The sequence below is a fragment of the Heteronotia binoei genome, chromosome 2, assembly GCF_032191835.1.
Source record: "Heteronotia binoei isolate CCM8104 ecotype False Entrance Well chromosome 2, APGP_CSIRO_Hbin_v1, whole genome shotgun sequence".
Lineage (NCBI taxonomy): Eukaryota > Metazoa > Chordata > Lepidosauria > Squamata > Gekkonidae > Heteronotia > Heteronotia binoei.
In genome coordinates, this window is record NC_083224.1 from 178,517,648 (window position 1) to 178,538,575 (window position 20,928).

Consider the following 20,928-nt stretch of genomic DNA (forward strand, 5'->3'; position numbering starts at 1 on the left):
CCTGGAGCCCTAAGAACAAATGCATTTCCAAGCATCTCTCTTTTTAAAAAATGAAGTGCTTTTAGGACTTTATCTATGATAAACTTGCCTTCACTGTCCAGTTGCTCTAAAGCAGGGAAGTCTGAATGCTCTTTTGTTCACTGACAAGAGAGTATATTTTCAGAAGGCAAAACTACATAATCCAACCTTGAGAAGAGAGGAGTATATGTGTGTGTGTACAAATGTCAAGAAAGAAGATGGAGCATTCCTGTGGGATGTTTCAAGAAAATAAAAAGCACAATGGAAGGAAATGATAGAAGCAGTGAAAATGGGGGCGGGGGGAGAGGAAAGAAATCAGTTCAGACTGAGCTTGGTACCTTGCTGATGCTTGGCAGAGAAAACATCTGAATGTACACAAAGCTGCTTTCTGCTGAGCCACACTCTTGGCCTGTCCAGGTTAGAGCTGTTTATTCTGACGGGCAGGTGGCAAAGGTCTTTCATACAACTCACTCCCTGATCCCTTTAACTGGAAATGCCTGGGATCGAACTGGGGATCTTCTGCCATGCAAAGCTGCCACTTCTGCCACTGTCAGACCACTGATCTGTTGAAGCTGGGGTTGCCTACGCTGATCCGTTTAACTGGAGATGCCAGGGACCGAACCTGGGACCTTCTGCACGCCAAGCAGATGCTCTACCCATTCACCGTGCCTGATTAAGATCCGGCGTGCTGCCTTCACCAGGATGTCACTGAGACCTACACAACAGCAGAACTGCAGGTGCAGTTTCTCAAATTGGATCTTCTCCAGCCAGCGCCTGCAGAGGAAGCGGCCTGCTCATTCAAATGCAAAGGTCCCCTTTGCATGTCAGCTGCAAGAGCGTCTTCCCTGTGATTGCATGCAACTGCATGTGAAACACGCAGCGATGTGAATAGAGTCATTTCTGGGAGATCTACACACAGAAGGGAAGGCACTGATCTTGAGTAACAGACACAGGTGATTAGCTTTGCCCATGTAAATGTATCATTCACACACTGTCTCTGCTACAGGGGGGAAATCACAGAATCACAGAGTTGGAAGGAACCTCCAGGGTTATCTAGTCCAACCCCTGCACAATGCAGGACCTTCACAAATACCTCCTCCCCCAGACACTCCCAGTGATCCCAGCTCCATGCCCAGAAGATGGCAAAAAACCTCCAGGATCACTGGCCAAACTGGACTGGAAAAAAATTGCCGCCTGACCCCAAAATGGCAATGCTCAATTCCCTGGACATAAGAAAGAGCCACACGAATGAAGCACTGAAGCAACTCTTCCTGATCTCCTTCCCCATGACCTGCCTGAGTTCACAGAATCAGCAATGCTTTGCTTAAGTTAACAGAATCAGCATTGATTCTGTGGACTCGGTTCATAAAATGTTGCCTGCTTCTGTGGCTACCCGTGAAAGGGACTTTCAAAAGCCTTGAAAATGTCACTGGTAAACTACCATCGCACACAAAGATGCACAGTTGTGAGGTGCCGTGGGGGCTGAGTGCCACAACAAATTAATCCGCCTTTAAGGGGCAACAGTCACTACACACTAACACAGCTGCTCTTCCGGAATCGGGACTGAGGCTTCAACGATTGCAATGGGACTAAAAAATGATATGAGAAATGATATGACTGTGTTTCTGGTTGCAAGAGTTCCCGGATTACTCCCGGCAACTTAGATCACCATTCAAGTGAAGAAACTTAAGGCTACGGGGTCGTGTCCAGAGGCTAAACAGGGACAGTTCTGAACAAGGGAAGGCATGTGCTGGAAAGTCATTACTGAGAATAGGGCTATGTATATTTCATACACCTGTTCCCCCTTTCACACTCCCTTTGCCAAGCTCAACCTCAGTCTATCCCCAAAGAAGCAGAATCTGGCATTGTGAACACGCCATCTGCATACTAAACTAGCTTTTCATCTGAGTTATGCTTCTAATTCAAACGAGGAGCCAAGACCTACGCATGCCATGTCCTTGTCCGGTGGAAACCCCTTCTTGTCTCTACCTCCAGCTTTTGAGAGCTCACAGGCCACTGTCAAGACCAGTTTAGCAGCCTTTTGGGCTAGAAACGTGTGTTCCTTAAAACATATAGTAGCTTGAGATTCTCAAAATGCTGAAATTTGAACCAAATGCCAACTTCTGCACTTGGTGTATGGAGGAGTCACAAAATATACACAGCCCTGAGTTCTTAGGACCACGCCGGCAAATGGCTCTTTTTCACTTGAACGGAAAGTGGTTACTTTGACACCTGCTACGCGCTCGCAGCAGGTCAAAGGAAAGGGAGGAAGCAGCACTTGCCATTGCAGCTGTGCTCCCCGATAGCACTTTCATTAAATGCGGCTCTGAGGCTGCCAGCAACATGAGATGCAGGCTGGTCCAGGCCTGTTCATAAGACCCAGACCCCAAAAGCTCTCAGCTGTCGCTTGCCACCTAAGCTGACTCTGCCACTCCTTATACTGCAATCTCGTCATCCAGGCTGTCCCCCAGCCCCTGCTTGTGCAAGACATTGAGCAGTCGGAGCGGCTCCTCCTGGGCCCACGAGTCCCAGTCCTCGCTCTCGTCCGTGTTGGACTCGTACTCAGAGGCGATCCCGGACTCTCGGAACTTGATGAGCTCCAAGCTGCCCAAGGGCGGCTCGGTGCCGGGGAGGAAGTGGAAGCATTCCAGCTTGGCCAGGCAGTCGCTCCTACCTAAAGGGCTGCTCAGGGAGTTGGTGGCACCGGGAAAGCTGTGGTCCAGCTGGAGCAGGTGGGTGTCCGCAGGCATCGGGGTGGTGGGATAGCACAGCATGGGCTGGGCACCCGCTCGGAAGGTGATCTCCAGCAAACTGTCTTGAGAGCCAACTGCAAAACAGGGAGAGAGGGAGAAGGAGGTGTCATGTTATACTTCTTGAAAAGAGAAAATGTGACTTGATAAGAGCCCCCTGCTTGAGTACTGCTCTCTTCTGTTTTTAATAACCTAAATTCCTTAGTAATAAAAGAGATACTATGTAGTAATCTTTGAACCTGTGACTCAAATTGCATCTGTATTCTTTCCTTTGAAGTAATCCTATATAGTAACGATGTAACCATGTATACTTCCAAGGATTCTGTCCTCGGTAAAGCTTCTGAGTTTCTACAGTAAAGCAACTTTTGATTTAACAACAGAAGACTAATTATTGAGAAATATCGATGCTTTACACACACACACTCTGCTGAGAGTTAACATAATTAAAAGGAAACTATCTAGTTTGCCAAATCCTGTATTTTACTCCTTGTTTATCTAAATGCAATGCTATCTGGCAGTGTAAAAAGCACAGCAATGCATTTAGGATAATACAATATTTACTCAAGTGCAAGAGCAGGTATTTTCACAGGTATGCCATCAAAAACAAGAGATGGGTCATCTTATATTTGCATACATGATAAGCGTTGTGTCAAATAATAACTTTGGTTGGTTAGCAATTCTAAGGGGGAGGCATCAGGGTTGCCTTCCTTGCATGTGAACATGGCATTTATTAATTTATTTAAAATACTGCTCAGCCCGCTTTCCCCTCAGCATAGCTAATCACATGAAAACAAAAGCAAAACAGACTTTTAAAAAGTTAACAGTAAAACACTCTTAATATAATTTCAGCTCAAATCCTAGGATGTCCTACGGCAATTAGATAACATTGCCCCCTTTCCTACGTTTGTACTTGTTATTTTTACAGAGAGGTATTTGAGGGAGGCCTGAACTGGTTGGCCCTGGCTGGCCTTATCTTGTCAAATCAGAGAAGCTGAGTAGGGTCTGCTCTGGCTAGGACTTGGATAGGCATCCCCATCTGCAAAGCTTCCAGCTGCATGTTAGTTGCAGCACTCTTACTGGGTACACTGCAGTCCTGCAATCAGCATAGAGTGCTGCCTTATGCATTATGGGGAGGGGGCAGAATGATGACAGAGAGGCATAGCCGGGCACTGGTTGACTGCTTCTAAAGATGGCTGACAGGGTGGGTGTTGTGCGGGTGTAAGCACTGTCGCTATAGACTCCCATGTAGTTGCAACCTGTTCAGCTCCCTGGAAGTGGCTCTTTTTGGCCATTTTTTTTTTAAAAAATGAGACCGCATAGTCATGGAATCTAATATAAATCATGCACTGCATGTAGCATGTGTTTGTTCTTCTAAGCCTTGCTTCATTAGTAAGCATAAGCCAAACTGAATCAGTTAAGGCTCACTGAATCTGCTAATTACTTCCTGTAGCTACTCCAAATAGGCATTTTTCTTTCTCACTGTTCTAATGCACAGTTGGTGGGTGTCCTTGAGAAGTTTTCTGCAGCTAGCTGAAACAACTTCTTCTACATGGTCTGCCATGATAAATCCCAGGAAATGAACACTGATTCTGTAACTGGCAACCCATACTTATTTAGTCTGCACAGTTTTGCAAAAAAGTATAACTTTTGTACTCAAAGGAACATCATGAAATACTGCAGTGGAAATATAGCTTTTTCTATACATATACACTATATTTTTCAGCACTATGTGATATGTGAGCTTTTCAGATCTGAATTCAGTGAGGGTATCTTTTCTGTACATGCTTTTGCTAAGAGACTTAGAATTCGGATTCATTCTTAGAACTGCTATGTATTTTCATTCATTCATAATAACTTTTACATATGTCAGTGTGATTTGTGAATTGTGTATATTGTACTTTCTCACATTAAGATTAATTTTTAAATAAAGTTTCAAATTAAAACACTGAGTGGAAGCAAGGTTTTCACATAAGAGCTGGAAAAGAGGTCCATCGGTGGCTATTAGCCACAGCTTATCAATGGAACTCTCTGTCTGGGACAGTGATGCTCTGTATTCTGGGTGCTTGGGGAGGGCACAGTGGGAGGTCTTCTAGGGTCCTGGTCCCACTGATGGACCTCCTGATGGCACTTGGGTTTTTTGGCCACTGTGTGACACAGAGTGTTGGACTGGATGGGCCACTGGCTGGGTCCAAATTGGCTTCTCTTATGTTCTTAATAAATTTAAAAAAATTAAGCTTCCCATTTTCCTTTAAAGCTAGAAGATAACCTTGAAAGCAGAGGATATGGGGGGGGGCGCATGTGCTTACCACTCAAGTACCATGACATAGGGAGGAGAGCATCTGAGAAGGGCTGTGGCTCAGTAAGTAAGCATCTGCTTGCCGTGTGAAAGGTCCCAGATTTAATCCCCATCATCTCTAGAACCAGGTAATGTGAAAGACCTCTCTGCCTGAGACCCTAGGGAGCTGCTGCCAGTCTGAGTAGACAATACTGATTTTGAGCGGTCAAGGGTCTGTTTCAGTAGGAGGCAGCTTCATGTGTCCAAAACACAACCATACAGATGTCTTAAGTTTCAACATGGCTACTTTTTGATAATACCGCCCACAGTGCCTCTCTTAGTCCGAGGACGTTGACTAGCTATGCTGGCACTGTGCCATGCAGGCCCCTAGCAATGGCCGAGCATTTTGGGGCCACACCCCACCACCTATGCCCCTGCCCCACTCCTCACCCTTGCTCAAAGGCTAGCCTGAGTGCAGGCCATGCTCGTTCTGGCTAACTATGCTGGCACTGCCATATATTGAGGGGAAGCTGCCTTCCTTCCTTCCCTCGCTCCCTACATCTGATGTTCATGTCTTTCAGCTCTCAAACATCTTACATTTATTCTGTATGGCTCTTATGTTAAAGCATGTTTGACCACCCCTGTTACAGCCTAACACATACACCTACCTGAAACTCTACTCCTGAGCTGAGGTCCCACACTCATACTGATGTCCTACCACACACACAGTGAGGGTGACCACCAAGACTGGGACGCAGGTGTCCAATTAAGTGTTAGGATACAAAATAAGCATCCGAACCCGAACACTACCAGAGGGACAGAGGCAGAGAGGGAAGCTCTTACTGGTCTGAGGTCCCAACAGCTTTGCCTCCAGCTCCTGCACCTGCTTCACTAAAAGGGAAATATGTTGGAGGAGGTCCTTGTTTTGCAGCAGGAGTTGGTGCACCCGGGCTTGGGCTTCAAGGCGGGCAGCTGCCTCTGTCGCCAGCTGGTCCTTTAGCAAATGCACCTGCGGGACAGATCACAGAAGAAGGCCGTTGGTTTGGAAGCAGCATGGTGGCTGTAAGCGAGACCTGTCTCTAATGGACGGGAGGGACGGTGGCTCAGTGGTAGAGCATCTGCTTGGGAAGCAGAAGGTCCTAGATTCAATCCCCGGCATCTCCAACTAAAAAGGGTCCAGGCAAATAGGTGTGAAAAACCTCAGCTTGAGACCCAGGAGAGCCGCTGCCAGTCTGAGTAGACAATATTGACTTTGATGGACCGATGGTCTGGTTCAATATAAGGCAGCTTCATATGTTCATATGTTCATAATGCTACAGGTTTGCATGAGACGTGTACATAGGCAAATCTATCATTTGGCAACATGCCATCCAGGACAGACTGCTCAAGGGTAGTGGTGGCAGTGGGGAGATGGCTCTGCTCGAAACCAACCTTGTGATCTTTGGAAGAGCTACCGGGAGCAGCGTCAGCTCAAAATATTCAATATTCACGAATCAGAACAAAGCGACTGAAAGCCGTTGTCATAAGCGGCACACCACTCCCCCCCCCCCAATTTTAAAAGTTAAATTTTAATCTGTAATCCGTTTAAATGTTAAATTTTAATCTGCGATATGTTTTGGAATTTACTGCTGTAAGCTGTCCTGAGCAGGATCGGGCAGGATATAAATCCAAAAATTAAAAATCAAATTAAACATGCAGTCAATAAACAGAAACCACAAAAACAGACTGTAAAGGGTCACTTGGCTAAGCAGAAAGATAGGGATAACCTAACGATGAACATCAACAGATCAAAATTAGTCAATATTCAAGTCCATACCGGCACAGGCATTAGAAACAGACAGTTTTCTGTTCAGGTGCTTGACATGGTAAAAGGCTTTGGGGTCTGGATGACCAAACCTGGAGTGGTGGTGGAATGTTTACAACCCACCTCTATTTCCCCATCTGGCCCCGAACCATGGGTGGGTCATAAACTGAATCAAGATCCCTAATCTTCGTCCCATGTAACCTACTAGTTCAGACTGTGACATTTCATACGCCCATTTGGATCTGTGGATCAGCAGGGGGATTTCAGCCCAGCAACATCTTCTAGTTGTCCTTGGCCCAAAAGATGCCCACCTAGCCTCAACTAGGCCCAGGGCTTTTTCCATTCCGGCCCCTATCTGGTGGAACCAGCTCCCGTTGGAGATCCGGGCCCTGCGGAGCCTTTTGCAATTCCGCAGGGCCCGTAAAACGGAGCTGTTCCATCAGACTTTTTAGTTGAGGCAGCAGACATCACTGAACACCAGCATGGCCTCCCTGCCGCATGCAGGCCAATTTGTGAACTCTCCTTAGAGCAGGGATTGATCCTGACTACCGCCATTTGTCTTTTGTCAGCCAGAGTCCAGGTTTTTGACTTGGCCATCATCTGAAATTGTTAACTCGAAATGATTGTTTGGTTGTTTTTAGCTGGCTGTTTTAAAGTTATGTCGTTGTTTTATTGATGCGACCCACCCTGAGCCCGTTTCGGGAGGGAGGGACAGAAATGCAAACCAATAAAAAACCAAATTAATTTGCACTCTCCCCTGTGATCTCAAGGCATGGCTAGTAACCTGGGCCACAGCGACTTCGGTTTGCTGCTGCTGCTGTTGCAAGAGCTGCTGCAGAAACTGCATTTGGTGGTGAGTCGACAGAGGGACACCTGGTTCAGGTAACTGGGAAGAGGAAGGTAGCAGCATCTTGGGAGAAGCCAGCAGGATGTCCTCTGGATGAAGCAAGCCCTGAAAAATAAAAGGACATTCTCAATAACAACCTCTTTTTCCCCAGTGCACAGACATGTACTTAAGAGGAGCTACCAGGGCAGGGCAGAAAACCAGGAGTGGGGAGATGAACTACAAGCAAGCCTCTTCCCCCGCCCCCAAAGGAGACTACAGCAGTTACTAGGGAGATCAGGGCACACAGCTGGCCTGCTTGAGGCCAAATGACCCAAATGGCTCTGATCAGGGATTGTTTTGTAGAAAAATAGGTGGTGGAGCTCATCCAGGGGATTGTTATGCAGCTGCACATACTATTCAATGGACAAGGAGGTGGAACTCTCAGAAGGAGAAGGTGGAACTCTCAGAAGGAGAAGCTGGAACTCTCAGAAAGGTTCAGGAGCTACGCTCCTGTGAGCTCCCACTGAATTGGCCTGGCTCTGATCCACAAACACAGAACCTTTATTGGCATAACAACACTAGCAAATCAAGGACGCAGAAAGGCTCTGATCCATATTTAGGTGGATCTGAATTACTCTCCCCCGTGGGGATGCTGAAATCCCTTTTCCCCAAGTGAAAGTGCTCTTGCCCCCAAGCACAGCTCTTGTTCAGGCTGTGGCCATCTTCTGGCTTCCAAAGGATTTTTTTCTTTTACATGTTTAACACATAAGATCTTCAAGCTAGCAAGGGAAAACAGTGGTTCTCCACAGGATTCTTTTTCCAAGTAACTGGTTCCCATTCTTACAATATTGCAATTATCCTGAAAAGGATGAAACCGTTAAGCTAATTTCCATGACACTAGAACAGTAAAATCCTAACGTTTCTGTTACTATCATCTGGACATTGATTTTGATGTTCTTGCCCACGGCTTTTAAGGAAGTGAACAGGTGCGCTGTAGTACATGCATGTGTTATATGTGTATATACACACACAGACACACACAGATATGAGGCAGGCAATGGGCAAACCACCTCTGTTCATCTCTTGCCTTAAAAACTCTATGGGGTGACTGTAAGTCAGCTGTGATTAGATGGCAGTTTCCAGCACAATATAAATATGAACCTGTATAGAACTTTTTCCGCCCTATCTGCAGGCCAGCTACAAGCACCTGTATAATAAACACCATCCCCGAGGTCAGACACACATAAACTGATGAGATGGGCATGGATGAAAGCCAGATGCATGTCGGATTTTATGCGGTTGTCCAAACATCAGCATTTGGCAATGGTCGTTGGCTCGTTCGTGTCCCGAACTGCCACGACTGAGACGTGGACTTTTTTGATAGTACATTAAATCCAGAATAAGAATGCTTCCGACGACTCCCGCGCGCACCTTCTATGTTTGAACGCTCCATTGTAGCCGACTCATCGCAAGCGCACATCCGCTTCCCTGCGAGAGCCCACTCCAAATGATATCATTGAGCCAGCAATTGTTGACTCAGCCTTCCAACCTTCCGAGGTTGGTAAAATATGTACCCAGCTTGCTGGGGGGGAAAGTGTAATGATTAGGGAAGGCAATGCAAATCACCCCGTAAAAGGTCTGCTGTGAAAACTGTGAAAGCAGCGTCACCCCAGAGTCGAAAACAACTGGTGCTTGCACAGGGGACCTTTCCTAAATGGGGGGGGGAGGCAGATTGCCCACCTTTGCTGTCTACCTGCCAGGGGAGGAAGATGACCCACCTTTGCAGTCTCCCCGCCAGGCGGAGAGACAGCAAAGAGACTTGCCATGCTTCCCCCCCATTTAAACACCACAGCGGAGTGTTTAAATGGGGGGGGGAGGAAGATCACCCACCTTTGCTGTCTCCCCGTCAGGCGGAGAGACAGCAAAGAGAGTTGCCGTGCTCCCCCCCATTTAAACAACACAGCGGAGTATTTAAATGGGGGGGGGGAGGAAGATCACCCACCTTTGCTGTCTCCCCGCCAGGCAGAGAGACAGCAAAGAGAGTTGCCGTGCTTCCCCCCCCCCATTTAAACACCACGGTGAGGTGTTTAAATGGGGGGGGGGGAGGAAGATCTCCCACCTTTGCTGTCTCCCCGCCAGGCAGAGAGACAGCAAAGAGAGTTGCCGTGCTCCCCCCCATTTAAACACCACAGTGGGGTGTTTAAATGGGGGGGGGGGAGGAAGATCCCCCACCTTTGCTGTCTCCCTGCCAGGCAGAGAGACAGCAAAGAGAGTTGCCATGCTCGCCTCCATTTAAACACCACGTCGGGGTGTTTAAATGGGTGGGGAAGATCTCCCACCTTTGCTGTCTCCCCGCCAGGCGGAGAGACAGCAAAGAGAGTTGCCATGCTCTCCCCCCCCCATTTAAATACCACGGTGGGGTGTTTAAATGGGGGGGGAGGAAGATCACCCACCTTTGCTGTCTCCCCACCAGGCAGAGAGACAGCAAAGAGAGTTGCCGTGCTCTCCCCCCCCCATTTAAACACCACGGGGGGGTGTTTAAATGGTGGGGGGAGGAAGATCCCCCACCTTTGCTGTCTCCCCACCAGGCAGAGAGACAGCAAAGAGAGTTGCCGTGCTCCCCCCCATTTAAACACCACAGTGGGGTGTTTAAATGGGGGGGGGAGGACGATCCCCCACCTTTGCTGTCTCCCCGCCAGGCAGAGAGACAGCAAAGAGAGTTGCCGTGCTCGCCTCCATTTAAACACCACGTTGGGGTGTTTAAATGGGTGGGGAAGAAGATCTCCCACCTTTGCTGTCTCCCCGTCAGGCGGAGAGACAGCAAAGAGAGTTGCCGTGCTCTCCCCCCCCATTTAAACACCACGGTGGGGTGTTTAAATGGGAAGGGGGAGGAAGATCACCCACCTTTGCTGTCTCCCCACCAGGCGGAGAGACAGCAAAGAGAGCTCCTGGGCTTCCTCTTCCTTTCTGGGTGTTTAAATCGGGGTGTGTGTGTGTGTGTGTGTGTGTGTGTGCAGATTGCCCACCTTTTCTGGCACTTTTTTTTTTAAAGCCAAGCGCAATATCCCACGTACTGCACTTGCGTGAGTGTGGAATGCCATCTCAAAAAATGAGGTCTGGTTGAGACCTCTGAACAACCAACGACGGGACCAACGCTGCTTAGAACTGAAGGATGGAGGGATGTCTGATCAGGAAATTCGTTGTAAAAAAGCTGCGGGGTATAATAGCGACGGGTTAGGGATGGATTTAATGGTGAGTGTGACCACGGCTCATGAGAAACAAATTGCCTTTAACGTACTAGAAGCAGAAAACCAGCCTGGGAAACAGTGTGGCCCTTAGACTAAAAAAACAGTAGCACAAAAGGAATCCTAAAGGAACAAAGAGTGCGACAAAACTATTTCGTTACAATTTTCTAGACATGTGCTTTAGGCTTGACTATGTTTGTGTAGGATGGCATTAAGTGCTGTTAGCTGAAATGGTGATATATGTCTCTTTGAAAAGAACTAGCTTGTGATCTGCTGAATGGGAAGGCTTCTACCCCATTAGGAAGACCCCTTTTAGGATGTCTGTGATGGAATCAAAAGGAGAAACTGACAGAGAATGACAGTTGGAGAGTCCACTGGCTAAGGCTGAAGAGAACAATTAGGGAGTTGGAAAGAGAAAAGGATTTTACTGTTCCAGTGTCATGGGTATTGATCTGAATATGGATTTAACTGACCCAGTTCCTCTCTTGGTCTACAGCAATGTCCCCTCATGTCTCTGTGAAGGCTACAGTATTTGCAAACGGCATAAGCTAACCTGTAACCAGAGAACACTATCAAAGCTCACAAATATTGTTCTGATCAGAGAAAATCAAATACCTGCTAGCTAGCATTCAGTAATACCAAGCCAAATGAAAGAATAGTTTCCAGGCTTTCCTCACCCTTCAGAAGGTTTTACTCATATGGGTGTGAGGTGGCTTGCTGGCTGTTTCCTGTTTCCATGGAGGAAGAATCTGCCACATTTAAGGATGGAAAACTCTCTCGCTCCCTCATCCCATCAACTAGGGTGTTGAACACATTTTAGATCACCTGATGTCTGGATGATTCCAGTCATTTGCTTGGGTTGTCTGGTGCCTTCTACTGTTATCTGGATTTGGGTGTAGGAGCAGTTGTATGTGATGGAACTCCCTCCCTAGTTCCCTGATTTTCAGACCATCCCTTGCTTGTTCTCCTTGAGGACTTCTTTAGTTCTGAATTTGTGCACAGGGACAAGCAAGCATACCTTGTTGCAGGACACGGTGGGCGACTCCCTGCCGACGGCATCGAGGTCTGTCACTCCCCTGTTGAACTCCAAATGGTCGCTCCCAGGCAACCCACCATCCACAGCGTCAATGTCTGTCTCCTCAGCAGTGCTGACAGGTGGCGCTTCGGGCGCACTGCTGGCTGCAAGAGATCCAACAGGATTACCACTGGGGAAAGTAATGGGAAGCTTTGGGGCAGCAAAGATCTTATATAAAAATCCTCTCTCTGCCTCTCCCTGAACTTTCTATACAGCACTAAGGCATCTGCGAAAAACCAGCCTCTAGAAAAAACACTTATCACAAGTTTTATACAAAATCATAGAGTGCTTACAACTAAATACAAAAATATTCAAACATCAGAACGCTGATCACACCTGTACCCCAAGACTCTCAAATTGTACTAATGTCACTTTCTCCAAAGTTGTGAGTCCAGGAAGTGATGCAACAAGCCATTTTATACAGAGTCCAATGCTCCAAATACTCCTTTCAAGTAGAGCTGGTGTAGAAATAAGTTGCGCCCAGGCACAAGACCGCAACAGGTTGTATATGATGTCCTGTTTCACACGAGGCTTCTATAAGCTTCAAAAACCATTATACCAGGGGTGGCCAACGGTAGCTCTCCAGATGTTTTTTTGCCTACAACTCCCATCAGCCCTAGCCATTGGCCATGCTGGCTGGGGCTGATGGGAGTTGTAGGCAAAAAACATCTGGAGAGCTACCGTTGGCCACCCCTGCATTATACAATTTTCACTAGAGACCATTGCTTCAGAACACTTTACAGGTAAGTTACTCTGTTTCGTTACCTTACCTCTCCCTGGACTTTAGCATCCTTTTACAGAACTTACGCCAACAGGAAAGCCTCAGCAGAAAGCCAAAAGAGAAGTCCAGTGCCACCCTAAAGACTAACAATATTTGTTTTGCTGGGTGCTTTAGTGACACAGAACTCACTTCTTCAGATACAATGGCAAAGAGTGACAGCGTTGTGGGTCAGTGGTAGAGCATCTGCTTTGCAGGCAGAAGGTTCCGGGTAGCCCTGACCTGGGTAGCCCTGGCAAGCCCAGTCTTGTTAGATCTCAGAAGCTAAGTAGGGTGAACTCTGGCAAGTACTTGGATGGGAGACCTCCTTGAAATACCAGCAGTCAGGAGGACAGAGGCAGGCTTTATCCAGCCATCTCTCCAAATATTCTTCAGGCCCCCAGTAGGGGTCAGTCACCAGAGGTCACCATGACTTCCAGGTGCAGACATACACAAACACAAAGAAAAAGGAGGAGGAGGAGCAGGACATGGTGGTCCCGAGTTCAAGCCCCAGCATCTCCAGCTAAAAGGACCAGATTGTAGGTGTTGTGAATGACTTTGAACAGAAATTCTGGACTTTGAGAAGATAATTCTGATTTTGATGGTGGCGGACTCTAATCTGGGGAACTGAGTTTGATTCTCCACTCCTCCTCAATGTGAAGCCAGCTAGGTGACCGTGGGCCAGTAACAGTTCTCTCCAAATTCTCTGAGCCTCACCCACCTCACAAGCAGTGTTCCCTCTAAGCTGAGTTAACGTGAGCTAGCTCACAGGTTTTTTGCCTCTGGCTCGGTCATTTTTGTCTTCACTCAGGGAAAATGGCCCCAGAGCAAGCTAATTTATGCTGTAGCCCTCAACTTTAATGCCAGTTGCTCACCAGGCAGAATTTTTGTTCACAAGACGCCACAGCTTAGAGAGACCACTGCCCACAAGTGGCCTGCTATGGGGAGAGGATGGGAAGAAGACTGTAAGCTGCTTTGAGATTCTTTCAGGTAGAGAAAAGCGGGGTAAAAAAACCAATTCTTCTTCTTCTTCTTGGGGCTAACTCAATAGAAGGCAGCTTCATGACTGTTCACGTGAGCCTGTGAGCTGCTTTTCTGGAGCATTCTGACTGCAGTGGCCCAGAAAGGACCACACATCCTTCATTTGTGTGTTTTGGGGCTTGCTGATAACACCCTCTGCATTCAGCCTGCAAAAGGGGAGGGATGGTGGCTCAGTGGTAGAGCATCTGCTTGGTAAGCAGAAGGTCTCAGGTTCAATCCCTGGCATCTCCAACTAAAAAGGGTCCAGGCAAATAGGTATGAAAAACCTCAGCTTGAGACTCTTGAGAGCCACTGCCAGTCTGAGTAGGCAATACTGACTTTGATGAACCATGGGTCTGATTCAGTATAAGGCAGCTTCATATGTTCATAAAAGCGGGGGGCATCATTCCGAGCAAATTGGGAAGTGAGAGTCATTCACTGCTCCACAGCACTTCTTGACTACTCTTTTGGCTCCAAGCTTGGAAGAGCCTTTCCTTAGGTCTTGCATCCTGTTTGTGTCTTACGCCACCCTCTTCTCCCCAATAGGTCCCTGAAGTGGCCTACATCTCCCCCTCCTCCATTTTATCTTCGCAACATTCTTGTGAGGGAGGTTAGGCTGAGAGTGAGTGACTGGCCTAAGGTCCCTTTGTGAGCTTCCATAACAAAATGGGGATTCAAACCTGGGTCCCTCAGACCCGAGTCCGAAACTCTGACTGCTACACCTGCCAAGGCCCACATTAACCACCCACTCATCCACGTACCTGGTGCCCCCAAGTCCTCGCTGTCCTTCTCGCTCTGGCTTTCCTCCTGGCCGTCAGCATTCTGGTGAGTGTGCTGCAGGCTCAGCTTGTGGCAAACCTCAAATGCTTGCCCCACAGTTCGGACAATGCGCATAGCTTGACTCTGCAGAAGGAGAAGCGAGAAGGAAGGGTGTCTGATGGAATCTTCCAGGATCTGAAGCACCAAGGCCCCTTGCCAGCCAAAGCCTGGGGAAGAGAACTCCATGCTGGTCCTGGGACACAGGCAGGATGGCAAGGATCAGCCGTAGCCAGGAGCACAGCAGAGGACAATGGCTAACGAAAATGGAGTCTGCCAATCAACTATTGTGGAAGAGCACTTGCAGCTCTCTTGCATCCTGACTAAAGACCTGCAGTGGACTTCAGGAACTGCTTTGGGGCACATCATGGAATCAAAAGGATCCCCAGCAAAAGAACCGCGGCAGGAAACAGACCAGGCTCTGCTCCTTTCCCCCCAGGAATGTAATTTCTTGCCGTCATTTCTGATGCCAGGGCTATGATTCTGTCTACAAATGAGCCGTTTAGCATTTTGATTCTGTTCCCGATGCTGTCTGTGTTTCAAAAGACATTCATGGGTTCCCTCTTCTGCTATAAGAAAGAAATGCTTCCATTTCCTACAGCTTTCTCAAAACCAGGAGCTGTCTTGTAGAAAAATAGGTGGTGGAGCTCATTAGTATAACTCATTAGCATATGCTGCCCCCCCCCCAGCCACAAGCAACTCAATGCAAGAAAGGAGAGCCCCAGGTGAGTGAGGCCTGCTTGGGCTGGCTAGAGATTCAGCCAGCCCAGGCAGGCCTCACTTGCCTGGGGTTCTCCTGGGCTGCTCCCCCCAGTCAAAAGGTCAGCGAGCTGCCCCCCCCTGCCAAAATCACATAAGAAGTGGAGAAAGGGTGGTGTGGGTTCCCCCAGGGGTTAATGAGGGCTGCTGGGGGTGTGGCAAAGCCCCTGGTGGCTGACTGGCTGCCTGCTCTCCTAATCCAGGGATTGTTATGCAGCTGCACCTACTATTCCATGGACAAGGTAGGTGGGGAGGAGGAGGGGGAAACCTCAGAAAGGTTCAGGAGCTGCGCTCCTGTGAGCTCCTGCTGAATCTGAGCCCTGCTCAAAACACCTACCTATGGCCTGGCTTATACACATCCAGGGAAGCAGGCTTGCAAAGTGCTTAGGTGGTACAAGGGACTGCACAGCTTTAGACTTGTGGGTGCTGGGTTCCTGCTTAGGAATGCTTTCTACAGGGAGGGGAGGGGAGGGGAGGGGAGGGGAGGGAAGGGAAGGGAGGGGGAGGGGAGGGGAGGAAGGAAGGAAGGAAGGAAGGAAGGAAGGAAGGAAGGAAGGAAGGAAGGAAGGAAGGAAGGAAGGAAGGAAGGAAGGGAGGAAGGAAGGGAGGGAGGGAGGGAGGGAGGGTTGATTCCCCTCATATGCTTGTTTCCAAACTGCATGGGGATCTTACATAAAAAGCATTCTAAGCTGGAACCCAGCACCTGCACTTTGAAGCTGTACAAACCATTCAACTACATCAAGGCTCTGCACGTGTGAACTAGGCCTAAGTAACTATCCCATACTGGAGAAAGAGGTGAACCCCCCCCCCCCCCACAGGACAGCTCAGTTTGCTATGGAGGCAGCAGCAGGACTTAGAGTCATCCATCAGTCAGCCGGCTTACTTTCTTCTTGGACTTGAAGACATTGCAGCGGAAGATATTGCTTGAGCCATCTCTGGCAATGTAGCTGAAGATCTTCAGGTCCTGGGAATCATGGGACACATAGAATATTCTGTGGGGACAACAAAACATATATCCCTGTTTACAGGTTATAGTGAAATAGGTGTACAGTCTTTTTTCTTTATACAGGTTTTTCTTTACACAGGAATTGAGTAATTATCATATTACATTCAGCATATGCATTTCTTTAGACAAGCAGTAATTCTCATGCTATGCTCAACAAATGTGCAGCGGAACACGGGCTTGAAACTGTACATTATGCAGGCACTGCCCTGGTTTCGCTTGTAAAGTGGATGTACGCCGACTCCTTCTTACAAACGGGTCCAGGCAACTACATGCAGAGTACAGGTGAGTTGAGTTTTATTATAACGGTCATAGATGAGAAAAACCCTCCCAAATCTATCAGAAATAGGAAAAAGTAAAATGTACACATCTGTCAGAGGTATACTGCTAAAATACATGTCCGTGTATAATATAGCAGTGTTAAAATGTAGATAAAATTTTGGTACGTAGAATTATGTACCGAAGGTGCAATCTCTGTAACGTGAACAGGGCTACTGTGAATGAGGGAACTGGTTTTTCTGCTGTGTTGCAAGGAACTGGAACAAAACCCGGACCACAGGGGATTTACAACTTGGGTGCTATTATTGGAGTAACCTTTGCAAGTAGGGGCATCTGGCAGTGAAGAAGGAGACCCAATTCCACGTGAACAAGGGCTGCTGTGTAACTGCATGTTCAGAAGTAATGCTAGGGAACTGTCCACATTAACTGCTAAAGTCTAGCAGTACCTTAGAGAGTGGCAAAGTTTTTGGAATATGAGCTTTTGGGAGTCAAAACTCTCTTTCTCAGAAACCCCAAAATCTTGTTCATCTCTAAAGAGCTTGAGACCAATTTCGCACTCAGCTTACCCTGCAGTCACATTCCTCTTCTCTGTGCAGCGTCCATCGGATTTCCCACTATCTGCGCCCTGTAGGCCCTGTAGGAGTTACAGGAAGCGTCGTGGCTTTCATGCAGCTAAAAACCAGTTTCCGTTTGCTGCGCAAAAGCTGCGACACTTCCTGTAACTCTGGCGCAGATAGTGGGAAATCCGACGGACGCTGCACAGAGAAGAGGAACGTGATCGCGGGGTAAGCTGAGTGCGAAATCGGTCTGAATCTAGTTGTTCTGCTGCCAGACCAACACAGTTACCTTTTGAGATCATCTCCACAATTACTGCTTTTATGCCACTGTTATATACACATTAAACAAAAAAAACAACCCTGAGTCAAGTAGACAAAAGATAGTTCCTTTATGTACAATATACTATAACAAAAACTGTTTAACTGCACACTATTGCTGTTATTTGTAATAGACCTTGATCACCTAATAACAATAAACCTTTTATATACAAGCAGTCACTCCAGATCCTTCAAGACTGCTTTTATGTAGATGCGAGATCACATTCTCCTAGCATGAGATGAATTACATTTCGACCTCCACATGTTTCCTTTCTAACAGGGTACCTATCAGTCACCATGTAAAAATCTGAATGGTGGCTCTTACAGCCACTGATTGGTTGTTTCGAATAGAGACATCTAACAGTTTTTAATATTTTAATTTATTCTTTCTTGCAATGATCTAAAGACTCAGTGCAAGGATATATCTGAGCTTCCCCAGCACTGCACTAAGAACAGCAACAGCAACAATATGCGGAACATTTGCCACTTCCTTTACTGTTAGTTCTCTGGCATTAAATGCCCCTCTTCACCACTGGAGATAATGTTTATTTATTTAACCAACTTACCATGGCTCTTGGTCTAACAAGGCTTCCAATACATAAGAGAACCAGGCCCTGACCTGGGCAGCCCAGGCAAGCACGATCTTGTCAGATCTCGGAAGATAAGCAGGGTCAGGGCTATTTTTGTAGCAGGAACTCCTTTGCATATTAAGACCATACCCCCTGATGCAGCCAATCCTCCTGGAGCTTACAGTAGGCCCTGTAGGAAGAGCCCTGTAAGCTCTTGGAAGATTGGCTACATCAGGGACGTGTGGCCTAATATGCAAAGGAGTTCCAGCTACAAAAAAAAAAAAAGCCCTGAGCAGGGTCAACTCTGGCAAAGCACTTGGATGGGAGACCTCCAAGGAATACTAGCAGCCGGGAGACAGGGGCAGGCTTTATTCAGCCGCATCTCTGAATATCTTCCAGGCCACCTGTAAGCATCAGTCACTAGAGTTAATCATGACTTCCAGGTGCGTGCATAAGAGAATCATCAATATGGTGAACATATGAAGTTGCCTTATACTGAATCAGACCCTCGGTCCATCAAAGTCAGTATTCAGGGGTGTCAAACTCATTTGTTATAAGGGCCGGATCTGACATAAATGAGACCTTGAGGGGCCGAGCTATGTCAGGTTGGGCCAAGCCATGTGTGTACCTATTTAAGATTAAGTAGCAGACAAGCACAAATATATATTTTTTAAAAACTTAAAACATGCTTAGAACGTTAGCACTGATCGGTCTTAAAGGTGCTTTCTTTGTATTTCTCCCATGGGATCCAGGGAACTGGGCAAAGGAAGCTCTGGCTCTTACCTTCCTTCCCCAGAGACTTGGGGTGGGGTGGGGGGGGAAGCCTCAGTCAATGAAAGAAAGAGAGGCTTGGCTCAGTAGCTCTGTGTGATTAAGAGAGCCTGGCAAAGCAAGCCATTCCTCCCCACCTTCCTAAGGGAGGAGCCTCAGCCAATGGAGAAAATAGAGGTTTTGCTTTGTGGCTCCTGTGCAATTGAGCAAGCCTGGCAAAGCAAGCTGTGATGCAGAAGGAAGCAAGAGAGGGAGAAGGAAGCAGATGGCAGCTCAGGGGCCTGATAGGAGTTCTCTGGGGGCCTGATTCAGCTCCCAAACTGCATGTTTGACACCCCTGGTATAGTGTCTACTCAGACTGGCAGCGGCTCTCAAGGGTCTCAAGCTGAGGTTTTTCATGCCTATTTGCCTGGACTCTTTAACCCTTTAAAACTTAACCAAAAATTACCTTTCTGGGCTTTCTTCCATGCAGCTTCCTGTGGTTGAACAACCTCCTCTACTGTATTCACTTCATCCAATTCCCCTTCAAAAGCCTCTTTTCCACAAAAGAAACCCAGGAGTTGCCTTGCCCACCAAAACTTCCCCTGCTGTGTGCAATCCACTACTGGTTAACCCTGTCCTTCTTACTAGAGGCCAGCTCTGGAAATTCAGACAGGGCTTCTGCTTTGCTCTCAAGCTCTTACCTGTAGATTGGGTCGTGCATCACCAGCAGCTTGGTCTCATCCCAGTCCCACTCTTTTTTCTGGGGGAAAAAAGGAGAATCAAAAGTAAGCAGAAGGGAAGCCTCACTGAGCAGGTACAAAAAAACAAACATGTCCCCAAGGATGGTTTTATGCAGCGTTGCCTATATCAGCAATCCCTAACCTTTCTTAGGGTCCAAGTACAATGCAATCAGAAGATGTAAGTCCCACTGTGCTCAATGGGGTTACTCCTATAGTGAGAGTGTGTAGGAATGCAAGAAGAAAATAAAAGGGCCACAGCAGTCACAGGAGTTACCTGGGCCAGGACTTTCTCGGTCCTGGTCCCAACCTGGTGGAATCAGCTCCCTATGGAGATCTAGGCCCTACCTGGCTTGTTAGCCTTTCGTAGGGCCTGTAAAATGGAGCTGTTCCACCAGGCTTTTGGACAAGGCGGCGTGTATCAATCTATTAGATCGGTTGCCCTCCCCTACTGTACTATTCCACTGTGCTGTTCTGCTGTACTATCCTGCTATACCATTTTGCTATACCATCTTGCTGGACCATCCTGCTGTACTTTTACTAAATACTGTAATTGGTTTTTATTGTGATGTTACTGTGATTTTATTACTTATGATGTACTCCGCTCTGAGCCCCAGGGGGAATGGGTGGAATATAAACTACTACTAATAATAATAATAATGCCAAGGCCGATGGTGCAAAACCAGGTTAAAATATATTTTATTAGTTAAAATTTCCAAACAATTCCCTACACATTTCACTGATGGGCTTCGTCAGGGGAATCTGTTCATCTTGCAGTAATTCTTCAAAAGGTGTTCAAGCTCAGCAGCAAATTGTCACTGGAAGAAACTTTACTATATTCTGGTGCCAGTCCTGTATATTGGTATGCTGAGTTATTAAATCCATCCCAAGCTATCTCCTCTCCACCTCCCCAAGGATCTTGTGTCCTACAACCAAAACGTGGACTGGTACACATCAAAAATCCTAGAGCTGAACTTTTTGCAATCTTGTCCGGAGTCTAGAAGGTACTGGGCTACAGCCTGCAAGGAACCAGCAGCCCATGAACCTGTTGGAGATCCTACCTTTGAGCATGGAAGACCAACCCTGTAAGGTAGGCTGGCTGAGAGCCACAGGCTCAAGATCACCCAGCAAGCTTCCATGGCAGGCTGGAGACATGAAAATGACCTTAAGACCACTGGTCTGGCTTACAGCAAGGCACTTTCATATGTTCAGTGTACACAGGAATTAGAATACCCTCATACTGCACACTGTGAATTAGTAAAACATTCTCTTTAACTAAAAAAGAGAAAAGAAAATCAATTCAGAAGAATGTTTTCTCAGCACACCCCCCTCACAAAAATATTCTTTCCCTCAAGGTTTCCTGCTTC

At 47.3% G+C, this 20,928-nt stretch overlaps 1 protein-coding gene across 1 annotated transcript in view; it reads right to left on the reverse strand.

The window, feature by feature from the left end:
• Positions 1-2,436: 2,436 nt before the first annotated feature.
• NOS1AP (nitric oxide synthase 1 adaptor protein) overlaps positions 2,437-20,928 on the reverse strand; it is an 87,697-nt gene continuing 69,205 nt past the window's right edge. Inside the window, exons 4-10 of the mRNA XM_060232588.1 lie at positions 19,526-19,584; positions 16,229-16,337; positions 14,532-14,673; positions 11,937-12,097; positions 7,632-7,799; positions 5,887-6,052; positions 2,437-2,845 (exon numbers count right to left, since the gene is read on the reverse strand). Coding sequence (XP_060088571.1) covers positions 2,454-2,845; positions 5,887-6,052; positions 7,632-7,799; positions 11,937-12,097; positions 14,532-14,673; positions 16,229-16,337; positions 19,526-19,584 — 1,197 coding nt within the window. The 3' untranslated portion in view covers positions 2,437-2,453. The remainder of the gene's footprint in view (positions 2,846-5,886; positions 6,053-7,631; positions 7,800-11,936; positions 12,098-14,531; positions 14,674-16,228; positions 16,338-19,525; positions 19,585-20,928) is intronic.